The 18,402-nt window shown below is 44.3% G+C and overlaps 1 protein-coding gene across 2 annotated transcripts in view; it reads left to right on the top strand.

Annotated features, from left to right (window-relative positions):
- The window catches only part of RFTN2 (raftlin family member 2), an 89,514-nt gene that overhangs the window by 49,643 nt on the left and 21,469 nt on the right, over nt 1-18,402 (top strand). For both annotated transcript variants that reach the window (XM_045295000.1, XM_045294997.1), the window contains one exon: nt 273-376. In XM_045295000.1, the coding sequence (XP_045150935.1) occupies nt 273-376 (104 nt within the window). The remainder of the gene's footprint in view (nt 1-272; nt 377-18,402) is intronic.

Raw genomic sequence — 18,402 nt, 5'->3', positions numbered from 1 at the left:
TGGTTGTGAGTTGACATGGACTCAGTGGAAATGAATTTTTTGAGGACAACCCAAACTTCTTTCCAGTCTGACCCACTCAGGGTTGCAAACTCAGCTCTGGGGTAGAAAGGCAGCAAGTAGCAGAAAATGCAGCCCACGGGATTACAGCCGGGGCGAATTGTGCTAACAGAGAACGAACCCCTTATCATTACATCCATCAACCTTTCTTATAATGACCTGTGTAGCTGGTTGTCTTTGCCACTTGACTATGTGCGCCCGTGCTTACCCTGCAGGGCTGGGAAATCAAATCGGACTATGGCCCTCTGCTGCACACTCTGGCCGAGTTCGGATGGCTTCTGACAAGTGTGTTGCCCACCCCTGTACTGAAACACGACAGGTAACTCGAAAAGCATCCTTTCCTACTCTCAGCTCGTTCTAACATGCACGTTGGCTTGTTAGGTAATTCAATGGAACAAACGCTCATTGCGTTTCAGTGTACTTCTAATCTGATTTCTCAGACCATGAAGTTAGCAACGCCAGTCAGTCCTCCGACATTATAGATGTTCAGGCTGTCGGGTCACATTCCCAAGGGGCTCAGAGGTCGTGGTGGCAGTCTGAGCCCAGGGCAGCGCTGCCCCCAGCACTTGGCATGCTGCTTCTCCAGCCATGGGTCACCTTATAGCATTGTCTGGCCTTGCATCCAGGAGAGCAGTTCTCCCCTGGAGTGAAGATAGAGACCAGGTAGATCTGCATCCCACAGGGACCCTTCTGCTCTGCTGCCCCAGCATGCCACCCCCCAGATGTGCAACTTAGAGCCAGAAGGGGTGGGGGCAGGGGTCTCTAATCATGGGCACAGACTTGTTAGCCATTCCCATTCAAATAAACATCTACGGTAGAAACAAAATGACAGCATTACACTTGTAAGTGTATGAAGCTTTCCCTTTTTCTCCTTTTATTAGGTATCCCTCCTTTTCTTGGAAAGAAAACCTTTAAGCATATTACTATTATTATTATTATTTTAAAAACCCATTAAACTCTTTGATGTACTGTGCTCTGCTCTCCCTTGAGCCCAGAGAAGTTCCCTCTCCCCTCTTGGGCCGGTGACTGCCTCCAGAGAACAGAATAGTGCCTGACCACCCCCCCTCGCCTTCCCTTTGAGCGGAGTCAATCAATGTAACCCTCAGGTTTAGCAACCCTTTCCCAGCCTCACCCCCCTCACTTTCCTTGACCTTCCGGGTTCACAGCAACTAAGCCCCACTGAGACCCTGACATGCCATAAAGCTTAGAAACATCTGATTGGCACAAGGCTTCACAATGAAGGCACGCCTTCTTTGGGAGGCATGGGGATAAAGGTGACTACAGAGGGAAGAGAGGCAAACTTAAAGAAACACGAGGAGGGGTTAGCCAGGTTTTAACATTGGTAAAGCGGGACAAAAGCGGGACACCATTGGTAAAACTCATATTCTGGCAAAATAGCCACATGGCAGCTGAAAACCATATACCCTAGCTTGTCATGCATTCTTTCCAAAAATTGGGACTTTTTTAAAATGCTGCGGGACGTGGGAAAAATTGTTAAAAATCAGGACTGTCCCGCCAAAAGTGGGACGTCTGGTCACCTTAGGTTAGCAGTCAGCCACACTGTGTATCAGAGGTCTCCCTGTTCTCCAAATGTTGTGTGGCAACCCCCTGAAGCATTATTTCTCAACTTTTCTCACCTGTGACTCACGTGTGGTATCACAGGACAGCAACATTTTGCAAGGTTCGGTCATCAGACATCCAAGGTAAGTCACCCAGGGAGCTGATAACAGTGCAGGCATGAGGGTCACCCTGCCGTCAGATCCAGTCAGAAGCTTCAGAGGAGAAGCCCGTGAATGACCATTCCCCAAAGTTGCCAAAGCACACCAACGTATGGGAATCCCTACAGGAAGTCCCAAGACAGAAGGAAACTCCTCGTCCCTGCCCTTCTAACCCTCACCAGGGAGCCGCCAGGCCCCTGGTCTGTCCCACTCTCCCCTCTCTGGGAATAACTTGTGAACTTGACCGCCTTGTCTGCTTGGGTGCCTCTTCTGGGTGTCTGTTTTACCATTCAAGAAAACCCTAAACTATGGCCATCAAGTCCATGCTGACTCATGGAGGCAGGGACAGGACAGGGTAGAACCCTGACTTTCTGAGACTGTAACTGTTTATAGGAGTAGAAAGCCCTTTCTCCCATGGAGCGGTTGCTGGTTTCAAACTACTGACCTTGCATTTAGCCACTCAACTTGTAAATACTACATTTACCATTACAGTTCTCCAAACCAAACTCACTGCCATCGAGCTGATGCCGACTCATAGCGACCTTATAGGGCTGGATAGTGCTGCCCCCTGGGTTTCCTAGTAGAATGAAGAGAAGCCTCATCATTCTCCCTCAGAGTGGCTGGTGGTTTTGAACTGCTGACCTTGTAGTAAGCCCTCTACCACCAGGGTTCCCATTACAGTTAGCTCTTCCCCAAAGTACTCTGAGTTCTGATCCATTCATGTTCCTTTTCCTAGTGAAAATCATACTACTCAGCACCCTACCCACCACCACCATTTCCTCAGGGCTCCCGCTTTCAGTTTTAGTTCATTTTCAAAGTGATGTGAATGACTGGGCCCGGGATCAAAGGCTGAGCCTAGGACTTGGCGATGCTGAACTCTTGCTGAACACGGGGATGAGGCGAGGGCTGAGTCAAAGACAGGAACAAACGTCGCAAGTGTTGTGAGAGAGCAGAGTGGTGGTGCCTGACGTGACCACGCTGTATGCCAAGCTACAGATGGTCCCTGGCTGTCGGCAGTGCGTAGAAGACATGCTGGCATGAAGAGAAGTTGTTTGGGGAAAAGGTGGACAGGGGTCTGTGCCTCAGCACCATTCCTGCATCTCCGGTATCCGACGAGGAACACTGGCCACAGAGCAGGTCTTCCACGTTCTCCTGTGAGACTCAGCTTTATTGGCAACTAGTGGCAAAGGAGCCACTGTCAACAACAGAGAGACGCTGAACAGAACACAAATGGCTATCAGTAGGAGTGCAGCAAAAGGAGCTATGGTCTGCCTATACAATAAAATACGATGAATGAAGCTGATATAAAAAGAATGAGAAGATCTACAATATGTGTTATGGTAGAATTCTTTTGATGGCAGTTGTTGAATTGGGGGCACTATTGTAATGCAATCCCAATTTTTTAAGTTTATACATTTTGAATGCATCGCTCAAAACTCTGAAAGACCACATGTGGTTGTTGTTAGGTGCCATCAAGTCATAGGCAGCCACCCACCCTGTGCACAACAGAACAAGCCACGGCCTGGCCTGCACCGCCCTCACAAGTGCTCTTGTGCAGGAGCCCGTTGTGGCAGCCCCTGCCCAGCTCATCGGAAGTCTTCCTCTTGGCCCTGCCTCTCCACTTGACCACCCATGTTAATAATTTTGCACAATACACTTTAATCAGTGATTAGCTCTTGGGATTATAAATAGGGGAATCGGAAAATGAGGTCTTCCATTGTATCTTTTTTTTTTAAAATAATCATTTTATTAGGGGCTCATACAACTCATCACAATCTGTACACACGTCATCTGTGTCCAGCACTTTAGTACATATGTTGACTTCATCATTCTTACAACACCCGTTTTCCACTTGAGCCCCTGGTGTCAGCTCATTTTTCCCCCTCCCTCCCCCTTCCCCCCAAACCCTGAACCCCTGATAATTTATAATCTATTATTATTTTATCATATCTTACCCCATCCCACGTCTCCCTCACTCACTTCTCCGCTGTCCGTCCCCCAGGGAGGAGGCCACATGTAGACCTTGTCATCTGTTCCCCCTTTCTCCCTCTCCTTCCCTCCATCCTCCCACCATCGCCACTCTCTCCACTGGTCCTGGGGTGTTCATCTGTCCTGAGTTCACTGTACTTCCAGTTCCTATCTGTGCCAGTGCACCTCCTCCAGTCCAGCCGGATATGTAAGGTAGAATTGGGATCAGGGTAGTGGGGGGGAGGAAGCATTTAAGAACTAGAAGAAAATTGCATATTTCATCATTACTACACTGCACTCTGATTTGCTCCTCACCTCCCCACAGCCCTTCTGCAAGGGGATGTCCAATTCCCCCCGATGGGCCCTGGGTCCCCACTCTGCTTTTTATATAGATATCATATTTTATTGTGTTTTCAGTGAAAGTTTACACAGCAAAGTAGTGTCCTATTTAACTATCTCTGCACACTTTGTTCATGGAAACCGTTCTATTTTGCGTTGTGTCTATTTTCTCATGATTCTCATTCTTCTTTCAGTTCCAGTCGGTCAGTTTCCTTGCCCCTGCTCCTGTCATCTTGGCTTAAGAGCAAGTGTGGACCAGTAGCTAGCTCGGTCTCAGACAGATGATTTTCAAAGGAGCACAATCCTCATGAATGATATTGCTGATGTTATATTAATTAACTAAAAGATGATCTTATGTGGAATAGTTTTGCTTTAAGGCAGTGGTTCTCAACCTTCCGAATGCTGCAACCCTTGAATACAGTTCCTCATGTTATGGTGACCCCCCAACCGTAAAATTATTTTTGTTGTTACTTTGTAACAATAATTTTGCTACTGTTATGAATTAGGTGACCCCTGTGAAAGGGTCGTTAGACCCCCCAAAAGGTCACAAAGCACAGGTTGAGAACTGCTGTTTTAAGATTTGAGGTGCATCACAGTGTGATAGGCTCACAGAGTCCTCCAGTCCCAACTAGTCCAGTTATTTGGGACGTTCAAAGCATCTTAGTTTTGAGATCTGGTCCGCATCTTGCTCCCATTCAATTACAGTCCTTCCACTAGGGTGCTGATCGGAATGCTGGGTAGTGGTAGCGGGCACCATCCAGGTCTTCTGGTTTCAGGGAAGATGAGCCTGTGGTTTGTGTGGACTGGGCATCTAATGCCAATGGACTAAGTTGTCCTACAAGATGATGGCCCTAAACCTTCAGACCCCAAAACCAATCCTGCAAAGGGTTTAGCAAATATCCTTGTTTGTGCTCCCATGTGTTTAATTGCATATACAAATACACATGGATGCATATACTTACATATGTATTTATATATGCCATCCATCTCTACATACCTATACACTGACATGCCATATACACATACCTATATACTTCTCTGCACGCATACACGTGTCCACAATCCTATTAGGTTGTTGTTGCACAGTTGTAGATGTCCTAGCATTTGCCCAAAACATCCTTCTGTCCTGCATTCTTAGAGGCATCATGTACCACGATCAGGTTGTGCACATTGGGTGTGATATTTCCCATCCCTCCAAATACTGAGTGGCTACTTTGGACGTATCAGGAGAGATCAATCCATGGAAAAGGACATCTTCCTTGGTAAAGCAGAGGAAGACAATCCAGGAGATGAATTGGCACAGTGACTGCCACCATGGGTTCAAACACAGCAAAGATGAGGATGGGCCCGACCGAGCAGTGTTTCGTTCTGTTGGGCACGGGGCTGCTACAGGTCAGAACGGGCTCTGTGGCTCCCGACAACAACAACAACAGCAACATCTAGGGAGCGAGTTCCCCTCCCCTCCTCCTGCCTCTCCTCCCACCTATCACTGGTAACCACCAGAGAATGTTGGTTTCAGTGTGTGTACCTATTCTTTGCCATTGTATAACACTACAATAATACAGTATTTGTCCTGTTGAGATTGACTCATTCCATTCAACATGATGCCCTCCAGTGTCATCTCCTTTATATGTTGAGAACTCATCCTTATTCTTTTGGGCTGCATAGTATTCCACAGTATGTGTCCCACCTTGTTTATCTGTTCATCTATTGACAGAAAGGTAGGTTGTTTGCATCTGTGGGCTGTTATAAACAGTGCTGCAATGAACATAAGTGTGCACATGTCTAATGATCTTTGGTATTAGAGCTACAGGGCATATCCCTAGTAGTGGGAGTGCTGGGTTTTAAAGTAGTTCCATTTCTAGATTTTGTGTGGACATAGCAAAAAGATAGGAGCCCTTAGCAGTTCAAGGTAACCAGCCGCTCCTCGGGAGAAAGACGGGGTTTTCTACCCCAGTAAAGAATTACAGTCTTTGGAAACTCACAGGGGCAGTTCTACTCTGTCCTGTTGGGTTGCTATGCCTGGATGGCAGTGGGTTTTATCAAAAGGAAGAGCAATTATAGACTGTCACATTTAGAAGGGATCTCCAAATAGTAATGAGTCTGAAGGTACTGCATCTCTGTTTAGCTCCTGATCTTGGACAAAGAAAGTGGTAGGAAGATGTACACGCCCTTATGCTAGGGAGCCCTGGTGGTGTAGAGGATATGTCCTGGGTTGCTAACCATAAGGTCATCAGTTACAAACCACCAGCTACTCTGAGGGTGAAAGATGAGGCTTTCTGCTCCCACAAACATGTACAGCCTTGGAAACCCACAAGGGCAGCTCTCTTTTTTATAGCATCTTGCATTCTTAGAGTTGTGCTCTAGAATGTGTTGAGTGTGCTCTTAGCAATGAGGACACTAGAGTGCACAAGGTCTCTTGTATTTTTTTAAGTAAGGGAACCTTCTGCACTATTGTCATTTATTTTATTTCTCAGCATTTTTTTATTTGGCCCTTCCAAGAGCCTGCAATATAGATAAAACTGGACGGAGATCAAGGTTCCTTGTTGGTAAAACCTGTTTATCCTCTGCCTTTTTATACTTGTCCAAATGTACATGTAGGTCTTATCTGCTTACACACACACACACACACACACACACAGTAATCACTGTTAGCAGGTCATCTTTAAATATACAGGAACATATTATATACAGCTCACCTTGACCAAGAGGCTGAAACTGTTTGTTCTCTCAAATGAGAAGAAAGGTTAAGAGCCCAGGCTTTGGAGCTCACCGGAGCTCATTTTCTTTGTAGTCTTGCCCATTTTCTATCGGTGTGGCCTTGAGAAAATTACCTTTTCAAGTCTCAGTTCCCTGATCTGGACAATAGGATGCTAATATCAACTTCATTGGATTGTCATGAAGACAGAAAGAGAGGGGACACATGCAAAGTACCATTGCAGGACCAGCACATGCCACGGAGCTTCGAAAAGTTCATGGGAAAGTTCCACAATCTTTTCACTCCACGTTTCCATAAACTTTTCAAGCCAAAAAAAAATCAAAAAACTTTTCAAGCCACTTCACACTAAGCTAAGAAATTAGAGCTATTAATAATGAGGCCTTAATATGTTAGTAGAACCCAGGTCCCTAATATGTTGAACCCAAGTATCAAACACAAAGAAGTAGCTTTGTTCTTCATTAGGATATATTTTTTTAATGTAAATAGTGCAGTTCCCCATATTCAAAATCAGCACTCAATCCTACATGCCACAAACCCTAAAGACGCAGAAATGAGTGGCAGTACTGTAAGCTTGGGCACGTCCGGGTGCACTCACATCCAGAAAAATGAATATGTTTTAGGATTTCTTTTGGCGCCCACATGCCAGGCACCGCTGTTTCAGTATTTCCATGTGCTCTGTAATAATGTCTTCAGCAGCGTAAACTGTGTGGAAGCCTTGACCACCAGCCACACTTGAAGGGTCTGTCCATAAAGTGCCTTTCCGTCATCTCTTTCATCACTCAACCATATCTGGCTATCAGATTGTGTACACATATTCTTTTTCACGGTGTCCCTAGGTCAAGTTCATTGCTCCCTTATCATAGGCAATATCACACCACCAAGGTTACCAGGGAAACGTGATGCTGTAACCTGATATCACTACATTATCCCAGGGTTATTGTTGTCAGCCCTGAAAAGCCTGCCCGAATGAATCCCTTCTTCATCCTCACCGCTATGTAACCACCCCAGTGGGTGCAGTCCAGTTCTCTTCGGGTAATCAAGATGAAAATTAACATTGCCTTTTTCAGGGCAAACTCAGCAGAGAAGCAAATTAGGGAAACTCGCAGCTACTATTGCTAACCTTGAGAAAAAAAACATGAGAATGAAGCAGAGGGAGGCTTGAGCCCTGATTCAGACATGATCGGGGATAAGAGCCACGAATCTGCATTTGAGCAAAAATCCCAAGATGATTCTGATGCACTTACAGAAATACTGAGAGACTCACAGCCTGGCGTTGAGAGGCAGAGAAAGTGCGAGCACACTTTTAGAACACAGGACCGAGGTGGCAAGAATGTAAACGAGACTAGTTCCTAAGAACAAGATATGAATGGCAAACAGAGAATTGTCTTCTCTCTGTGATGTCGGCAGCCCTCGCTTTCATTCTCTGCAGCCCTGGAAAAAGGGCTCAAGAGCCTCTGACCAACCCTGTCTAAAGCACTTGAACTTCGTTGAGTTGCTCAAGACACTGGAGTGTCCCAATAATATTTTATAAACCTACAGAGAGCAGCCAAAACAGGAGGTGCACATTGTTACAGACCTGGAGGAAAACTAGGGTTTCCGGTTTGGACTGCTTTAATGGAGGTCTCTTTCTCATTTAAATTCTGTGGAAACAATGCTGTGTGATTCCATTGTGAATTCAGCTCATAGCAATCCTGCCGTGAGTGGTATTTTGATAAGGCCATGTTTTAAAAATAGCCCTAACGTGCCTATTCAAAATACTTCCAGTGTTCACTACCGTTCCTTGTCTGAAATGTGTATTCAAGATTGTGGAGGGAGAAATCAGACAGATTGAGGGGAAGCTGTCTTGTTGCTTCCAAAGTGCACACACACACTGATCCCTAAGACCAGAGCAGGGGCACGGGCAAAGGGGCATTGCCACTCCGTGCACCGTTAAAAGATGGAAGGTAAAACTGACTGTTGTAACTTTGCTTCTAAAAGTAAATTTTCACTTGCTTTTGAAGGGTAGTTTCCCTTTGCTTTTAAAAAGCAGATTTCTTTTCTTTGTGCTTTAAAAAATCTACTCATTCACTTCTGAGTTGCTAGAGAAAAAAAATAAAACAACAATGAACTAATGTATCAGATAAGGCCAAAGTAATCAGCAAATACAAATTCATTGAGCAGTTCTGCTTCCTGTGGGGACCATTGATGGAAGTTTTTTTTTTTCTTTTTGGTTTTTGTTTCTGTCAGAGCATTTTTATTTCACAAGCACGGGTAAGCCCATTCATTTGAAACCAGTTCAATGACATGCAAACTGGCTCAAATCCGTTACCAGAATGTTCTTTCCCTTTAACTCAGCAATGTCAATTGGGTGGCTCCCCAACACAGGGCACAGAAAAGCAACTGGAACATAGACTCTGGCTCCGAGAGACTGAGAATCTGCCCAGAGAGATGGCACAGTTACAAATAACGAATGCAGAACAGAGCAGGGCAAGTCCGGAAATGGAAGGTTAAGCATGCCTTCTCAGGGGGGTGAGGAAAAGTGATTCTTGAGCCAGGGGTGGGGTGGAGTGAAAAAAATCGTAGTTATGATGTTGGTTTACGCCCCTGAACATAAACCGATGAACAGTATCATCTATCTTTGGTATTAAAATATCATGGGGTGGAAAGTAATTCAGAAAAAAAGTGCCTACAAAGGCTCCTTAAGGGAGAGGTAATGGAAAAAACTGGGTGCACGGCAGGCTCCTATGGTGGAAGACTACAATATGGTGAGGAGGCAGCCAGACTGTGAAGACTGAGACAGTTTTAATGGGGGGGTGGCAAGGGGTGGACAAGTATTCTTGGTGGCCAGTGAGGCTAGCCAGGGGGGACAAATGGAACCCCACCTCATATCCCATCACTGGTGGTTGGCAGTGACAGCCTGGAACACTGTGATACGGGTTCTGAGACTACAGTCTGGCTCATCTAGATAGAATGTGGCAATCAACTAGTTATGTCTGCCATAAGCATGGGCAGTGGAGGTGTGAGAATGAATGCCACATATTATTTGCTCTCTCGGGAATGGCAGTGAGTTAGTTCTGTTTTGTTTCGGCAAACAAACCGTGAGCAATAACACAATCAGAAAGCTAATAGGTATAGTCAAGGAGAAGTGAGTACGGGAAAGTGAATTCCTAGAGACGTCTCCTAATTAAAAACCCACAGGATTCAACACTGATTTTTCCCAAAGGGGTAATTCGTAAAAATAAAGAAGCATTTTATTATGTATAAATTTACAACTATTATCCCATATAGCACTGTGAAATCACACTTTTTAAATCATTTTTATGAAATAAAACACATATATTAAAAAGTGCACAAAACATAAATGCGTGTAATTATAAAACAAACACCTGTCACATCACCACTGGACAAGAAATGAATATTGCTGGTACCCAGGAAGCACCCTATGCGTTTCCCATCTTACACTCACCCTTCATCCACAGGTGACCATGATGGCAATGCTCTGGAAGCAAGGCTTTGCGGTGCTTTACAGTCTGATTGCTCACATAGCATCCCTGAACAATACTGGGTTTTTTTGAACTTTATATAAATGGAGTTGTATGTGTTCTTTATGCATTGCTTCTCAATATTATTTGTAAGGTATACCCATGTTGTTAAAAGCAGCCATTTACTTATCCATTCAACCAGTGTGTACCCATTCTGCTGCTGGCTGTTTCCAAACAGTGCTGTCTGAACACGCGTGTGGATTCTAATGTGCACATGTATAAGCCTCAAGGGCATTCATATAGATCTAGGGATAGAATCGACGGGTGTGAGGGCCCCATGGTTAAGTGCACAAGTGGTAACAGAATAATTCGCTCTTTGACCCGCCAAGCTATGGGAGAAATGAGCTGGCAATCTGCTCCCATAGAGATTACCTGCTGGGAAACCCTGTCGATCAGTTCTACTCGGCCCTGAATGTATGCTGGGATTGGGATGGGTGGATTCCACAACACACAACAAGAAGGGCATTTCTTTCATTTCTCCTGATAAATAGTAGATATTAAAATATAATATATATTTAATATCAATATCAATTTCCAAATAGTTTAGTCTATACTCACTCCCACCATTATGGGACTTTCCAGTGATCTGACCCATAATACTGTCATACAATACAAACTTTCATGTTCATGCCATCCTAGTTAATGTATGTGTATAGTATAATCTCCCTTTGATTTGCATTTCCCCAATTATCACTGCAATTGAGCACATTTTCATATCCATCTTGAAATTTTGGATTTTCTTTGGCAAAGTACCTAATTTACATCTTTTCCCACTTTAAAATGTTTATTTATGAGTTATTCATATATGATAGCGGATCTGACTTTATAGGTTTTGTGAGTTGAAATTATCTTCCCTTATTCTGTGGCTTGACTTTTATATTTTTATGCTGACTGATCAACGGAAGATTTCATTGGTAATATGAGCAAATTATCAGTCTTTGCCTTTTTGTGCCTTATTGAAGGAATCTCTCCCTTTCATGAAGTGATTGGTGGAGGAGTGGGAGTTAACCCATTTTAAAATTGGGGCATAGCAGGAGGCATTTCCATATCTCACATTAGGATAAAATGTGTCTGGGTCTGGGAAACTGTATGGGGCACCTCTGCTCTGGGCTAGAGTCACTAAGGGCTGGAGTCAACTCGGGAGGGTTTGGTTTGGGTGCCTGACGAATGAGTTTTATGAGAAGAAAGGATCATTAAAGATTAAGAGAGTCCTATCCAATATTAATCAACTTCCGAGTTGTGTAAAAAGACCTAGCATATCTCTTCTGCAAGCCTTTGTTCACTTAGGATTTTAAAAAATTCTGCCCTCTGCATCAATACATTATCCCAGAAAACAGATTGTGGTATATTCATCAATTCTTTGGTTCTTTTTTTTTTCTTCATCGTTTTACTAGGGGCTCATACAACTCTTTTCACAATCCATACAAACATCAATTGTGTAAAGCACATTTGGACATTCATGGCGCCCGAGGGTTTGCTGAGATAGAGTTTTAAAAAGGACGTGAGAGGGCAAAGGAGACTGTCACCAAATCACTGGTGGTAGATCAAATCACCGCAGTTACAGTGGTGCTACAGAAGCAGGACAGAAACAAGCCTGAGACATGCACAGCAGGTCAGTAAGAAGAGCTTACAAGCTGTATTCAGGGCCTTCTGACCAAGGCAGTTAGCCATGACTATGCAACCCCTCGTCAGTGGGGGCCTCCGTCAAGGGCACTCTCAGGCAACCCTCCCAGGAGAAGGAGTGGAGATAGTCCACTCTCTAATGCACTCTGCCCAAGGGCAGGGCTATTCATGGCCCTGGTCACTGATGAGAAGGAGTTCAATGAAGCCTTAAAAACCCGAGCATGCGAACTGCTACAGACAAGAGCCCACGACTCAGAGAATCCAGGGAGATAAACCCCTCAAGCGAACACTGAGAATAGAGATACCAGGAGGATAAGGGGAAGTTGGAGGGAGCAAGGGGAATTGATCACAAGGATCAACACATAACCCCTTACAGGGGGACAAACAACAGAAAAATGGGTGAAGGGCGACAAAGGATGATGTAAGATGAAAATAATAATCTATAACTTATCAAGGGTTCATGAGGGAGGGCAGGGGGAAGGAGGGGAAAAAATGAGGAGCTGATATCAAGGGCCCAAATAGAAAATGCTTTGAAAATGATGATGGCAGCATGTGTACAAATGTGCTTGACACAATGGATGATTGTGTGAAGAGATGCAAGAGCCCCTAATAAAAGTACTTAATTAAAAATTTTTTTAAAGCTTAAACGAAAGTAAAAAAAAAAAGAAACTTAAGCTGGTGAAATGTGTGTCTTCAGTATGACTTTGGGTAGCCTGAGTTGTCCAAAAAACGTTAAGTATATGTGTCACATTAGACAGTGGTTCTCAATCTTCCTTATGCCGTGACCCTTTAATACAGTTCCTCATGTGCTAGTTAACCCCCAACTATAAAATTATCTTCGTTGCTACGTCATAACTGTAATGTTGCTACTGTTATGAATCAGGCAACCCCTGTGAAAGGGTCGTTTGACCCCCAAAAAGGTCTCGAACCATAGGTTGAGAACCACTGCATTAGAAGAAGGTGCTGAAATACATTAGATGCTGTCATAGCAAAAGGAATCCTGGCAGCATAGTGGTTACGTGTTGGGCTGCTCACCACGAGGTGGGTAGTTCGAAACCACCACTCCAGGGGAGAAAGATGAGGCTTTCTACTCTCCTAAAGAATTACGGTCAAAAACCCCGAGACAGTTCTCCCCTACCCTTTAGGGTCTCCACAAGTCAGAACTCGATGGCAGTGAGCTTGGTTTGGTTTGGTTTGTGGTAGCAAAGCACTAATCTCACACTCAGAAAGGAAAGCAAGAAGTTTGACTGAAGGAGAGATTTTCAAATCAGCTGACACATCCAGGCAGGGTGTGGAGTGAGATTTTATCAGATGGAATCAGCAAAGGGCTCTATGACCCTGGACACAAGGGGTTGTGTACCTACAATCCTTCCTAACATGATCATGTCTACTTACTAACCTCCTGAGACATGTGAACCAAGGCTTTCTTTCTGGATCAAGACACGCACATACTCTCTCGATAAACATCTTTCGACAATTCTTTACCCAAGCTGCCCAGTTCTTGACCCTTCATCCTTTGGGGCGACAAGCAGTGAAACTATTACATGAATTCAGCGGGTTGTGTCTTCAAGCAAAACAGAAGCATAGAGCTTCTAGGACTCCACCTGGAGTTGAATTTGCATCTGGGGGTGACTCTTTCAATCATGCCAACGCCCTGGGCTTGGGGGTTTGCATACACTATGCCAGGGATGCTCCTAGAACATGACTCATGTCTGTTTCCGAATTCAACTCCAAAGAAACCACTGGCGGGTGCATCCTTTAAGGAGCACTATTCTTTCTGGTAGGAAGAAGAATGACTAAATAGTCCCTGTTTCTGTTGTTGACTAGTGCTGTCCGGTCCTGACTCATAGTGACCCTATCTATGGACTACAGCACAAAACACTGCTGCCCACCTCCGCCTGCACCGTCCTCTCCTTTGTTGCTGTGTGGTTCAGAGCCCGGTGCTCTCACCGCCTTCACTTCATCTCACGGAGGGAGGGTCGTGTTCTCTCTGCTGACCCCAAACTGCCACAGGGGAAGCCTATCTTATCTGGAGCTGCTTCCCAAACTTTCCTGTGCATCAGAATCTGCAGGGGGACCCAGGTGGGCCCTGAAATCTGTATTTACTACCCAGCATTCTCAGTATTGGTGCACAGTAAAGATTGAAGCACTGTCCTAGACCAGGGGTTGGCAAACTTTTGAGAGAGATGAGACAACCTGTCCCTCATAGCAATTTAAAAATTATGCAAGAGCCATAAATATATATATTATAAATCATTTTATTGGGGGCTCATACAACTCTTATCACAATCCATCCATCCACTGTGTCAAGCACATTTGCACATCTGCTGCCATTATCATTTTCCAAACATTCTCCCTCTACTTGAGCCCTTGGTATCAGCTCCTCATTTTTCCCCTCCCTCAAGAACCTTGATAATTTATAAATTATTATCTCTTTTCCATGTCTTACCATAAATATATTTGTACAAATAAATGAAATCACCATTATCTGGATAACATTTTTTCAATTTTACTTCAGAGCCACATGTGCAGGCTGAAAGAGCCACCTACGGCCCCAGAGCCGCAGTTTGCCAACCCTGGCTCTAGACCAAACGACATCCTGGAGCACCCAGCAATGCTGGACTATTTGTCTCAGCCTGTAGAGGTTAAGAATTCACATCAGGGCATTCCACCCCCTTCTCTACCTATTCAAATGAATCATTCTACTCGCAGCCCCCTCTCTGCTCTGCTGCTCTACCTGGACCACACACCTTGAACAATATCCAGAGATCTCTTCTCTGTCACTAGTTCCTAGAATTTTTCTCCCTGCAAGATGTCCTTGATTCTGAGCTATTTCCCTCCCTCGCAGAGGTGGGTTACCCTATCACCTCTCTGCTGCAGAGAAAAGCGTGGGAGGCTGTTGGCACAGCCTAGTAAATAAGCCCGCGTTCTCCTGCGCCGCCTCAATGCCACCCCGCAGGTCGACTGGCACTGCCCCGTAGGGTTTGTTGGGTTGTGATCTTTACCAGCGCAGTCTTTCTCACGTGGAGCCTCTGGCTGGGTTTGAACTACCAACTTTTTGGTTAGCAGTCAAGTGCGTAACAATTGCGCCACTAGGGCTCCCACACGTCATTCAATGAACAGAAAGGGGAGCCAGTGGAAGGCTGTGCTCCTAGTGTCAGGCGCAGGGGTCTGGCTAACCTTCACTTCACCCCTGAAGGAGAGGGAGACAGAATGTACGGCCTTGGTAAATTGTAGGGTCTCTAGAGTTGGAATTTGAGCCCGGGAACTGCTTAGTTGCGAAGTGACTGCCCTTTTCCGCTCACTGGGCTGCCCTCTGTATACCATTCACACTCATGGTGTAGCCCCTTGTCACCAACTTAGGCTGCAGGACGATTGAAGTTTCCCCAAAAGTGGAGGTATTTTTCATACCAAGTCTTTTTGAAACTCAAATATAAGCAGGCTTAAAATAAAAACAACAACAACAACAACTCACCAAGAACTATTTTTAAAACTGAGAACTTAAGGGGGAAATATATATATATATATATATATATATATATATATATTCTTTTTTTAATTAATCATTTTATTGTGGGGGACTCTTACAAATCTTATAACACTCTATCATTCAATATTATTAAGTACACTTGTACATATGTTGCTATCAACATTTCCAAAACATTTTCTTTCTACTTGAGCCCTTGGTATCAGCCCTTCTTTTTTCCCCTCCCTCCCTGGCTCTCCCACCCTTGTGAATCCTTGATCAATTATATATTATTATTGTTATTTCATATCTTACACTATCTGTTGTATCCTCCCCTCCACTATCATGACCCCAATTCTACCATACAAATCCGGCTAGACCAGACCATGTACATGGGTACAGATAAGAGCAATGCACAGGGAATCCAGGACAGATAAACCTCTCAGTACCAATAATGAGAGTAGCGATACCAGGAGGGTGAGAGGAGGGTGGGGGAGAATGGGAGAACTGATCAAAATGATCTACATATAACCCCCTCCCAGGCGGGTGGACAACAGAAAAGTGGGTGAAGGGAGACATTGGTGAGTGTAAGGGTTGAAAAAACAATAAAAATTTATAAATTATCAAGGGTTCATGAAGGTAGGGGAGGGAGGGGAAAAATGAGGAGCTGATGCCAAGGGCTCAAGTAGAAAGAAAACATTTTGAAAATGATGAGGGCAACATATATATAAATGTGCTGGACACAATGTATGGATTGTGATAAGAGTTGTATGAGCCCCCAATAAAATGATTTTTTTAAAGACTATACCTACCTTATAGCAACATCATTTATAATTACCAGGAAATGGGAAGCAATCTAGTTTTCCAATCATAAAGGGAAGGGTTAGTATATTTTGGTATCTCATTCATTCAGGAAATCAAGCTGTCATTAAAAGTATGATAAAAGTGTACAAAAAAAGAACATTACGAGAAAGGCGTACAACCCAGAAGTGTGCAGACGCAGTGGCTACAGACGTGCCAGACTCAACGCACAGATGAAGGAGGGAGCGTGAAAGTAGCCAAGAGTCTTTAAACTTGGAAATGGCTTTATTTTGCAATCACAATCTTCCCTTTTTAGAGGTATTTATTGTCGTCTGTCCTTCCAGCTACAACTAATGTATTAGCGCATCATAATTGCTTTGGGATCTGATAATGATTTTACAAAGGCTACAAAGTACTTTATGTTGCCAGCCCTATGGTCAGAAAGAATTCAACAACAGAAACTGAAACTGAGGGGCAACTCAAGCTAGCGCCCACGGTAAACTACAGCCCTACAGAAACCTGTGCTCAGAACTCAACCCATGACACAACTGTTATTCATGAAGCAGCATTCAGAGAGCCAAAGGCTTTCTCAAACATGAATTATTAATTGTATAATGTCCTGCCCAAAAGAATAAAATGGTCCTTCCCTTGGCTAATTATCTCTCTCTTTTCACTTTAGTTTAGGACCTGTCCCCTCCCCCTAGACCCCTGTTCTGTTGGCCCTTCCTATTTCTTTGTCTATTATATGCACATAGGAACTCTGGTGGCCTAGTGAATATGCATTGGGCTGTGATCCATGAGGTCTGCAATTCAAAGCCACCAGCTGGTCCTCAGGAGAAAATTCAGGCTTTCTACTCCCATAAACATTTACAGGCTCAGAAACTCACAGGAGCAGCTTGACCCTGTCCTATAGGGTCGCTATGAGTGGGCCCTGACTCTAGGGCAGTGAGTTTGGTTTTTGTTTTCTATATTATACATATAACCTAGTACCCAATACTCTGCCCTGTCTGTATTGGAGCTTGAATTCGGAGCGTAAGATTTGTGGAAGGCTACAGTTCACAGTAAGAGCCCTAGATCCATTTTTTGTGTGTCTCTACATAGATTCAGCCCCATTGAATTTTTTCTGACCATTAACCAGCTTTGCCCTCAGGAAGAATATGTTTGAAAATGGATTATTCCCAGTCCTTTACCCAGTGCAAGAAGGGGCAGGTACTAGGGTCCACACAATCTTGAGTCATACCGTGACCATCTTGGTTGGAGAACCCTGAACCAATTTTGTAAACTTTTCTAATCGGCAATAATGTACATATCCCAAGATCACTTTTCTGTTTCTGTTGACCAGCCTGCAACTGTGATGAATTAATCTGCCTCTAATCATGATTTTTCTCACTCATTGAGTTAATTCTGATTCACGGTGACCCTATAGGACAGAGTAGAACCACCCCTGTGGTTTTCCAAGACTGAATCTTTATAGAAAGCCTCATCTTTCTTCCAGGAGGCAGCTAGTGGATGTGAACTGCTGGCCTTGCAGTTAATAACCCAACTTGTAACCCACTGTCGCACCAGGGCGACAGGAGGGGGCGAGGCCAGGATAGCAAGACTTCATCTCAAGTACTTTGGACATGTAATCAAGAAAGATAAGTCCCTGGAGAAGGAAATCATGCTGGGTAAAGTGGAGGGGCAGCGAAAAAAGAGGAAGGCCCTCCCAAAGATGGATTGACACAGTGTTTGCAACAATGGGCTCAAGCACAGGAACAATTGTGAGGATGCACAGGATCGGACAGGGTTTCATTCTGTTGTACAGAGGATAGCTGTAAGTCGGAACCAACTCAAGGGCCCCTAATAACCATGGCCATGATTTTGTGACGGTTTCCTTTGCTCTTCATAGTCTTGTTTAAGTGACTGCATTTCTGTGAATCCTTGGACAGCATTTTGACCTCATTTGATGGTCTCCCTCATCTGGATGATCTGTCTTTGTCTTGGTGTTGTCTTGTTTAAGACTTAATAAATGTGTCCCTGTAACCGAAGTTATTTTACTTAATGTAGATACATGTTGATCATAAAAATCTTCTCTATAGAATAAGCAAATGTGGTGAAGAAAGCTGATGGTGCTCGGCTATCAAAAGATATAGCATCTGAGGTCTTAAAGGCTTGAAGGCAAACAAGCGGCCATCTAGCTCAGAAGCAACA

The sequence above is a fragment of the Echinops telfairi genome, unplaced genomic scaffold (genome assembly GCF_000313985.2).
Source record: "Echinops telfairi isolate 266 unplaced genomic scaffold, ASM31398v2 ScPeMD7_3;HRSCAF=10, whole genome shotgun sequence".
Taxonomy (NCBI): Eukaryota; Metazoa; Chordata; class Mammalia; order Afrosoricida; family Tenrecidae; genus Echinops; species Echinops telfairi.
The sequence above is the reverse complement of the archived record's forward strand: the minus strand, read 5'-3'. Positions and strand labels throughout refer to the sequence as shown.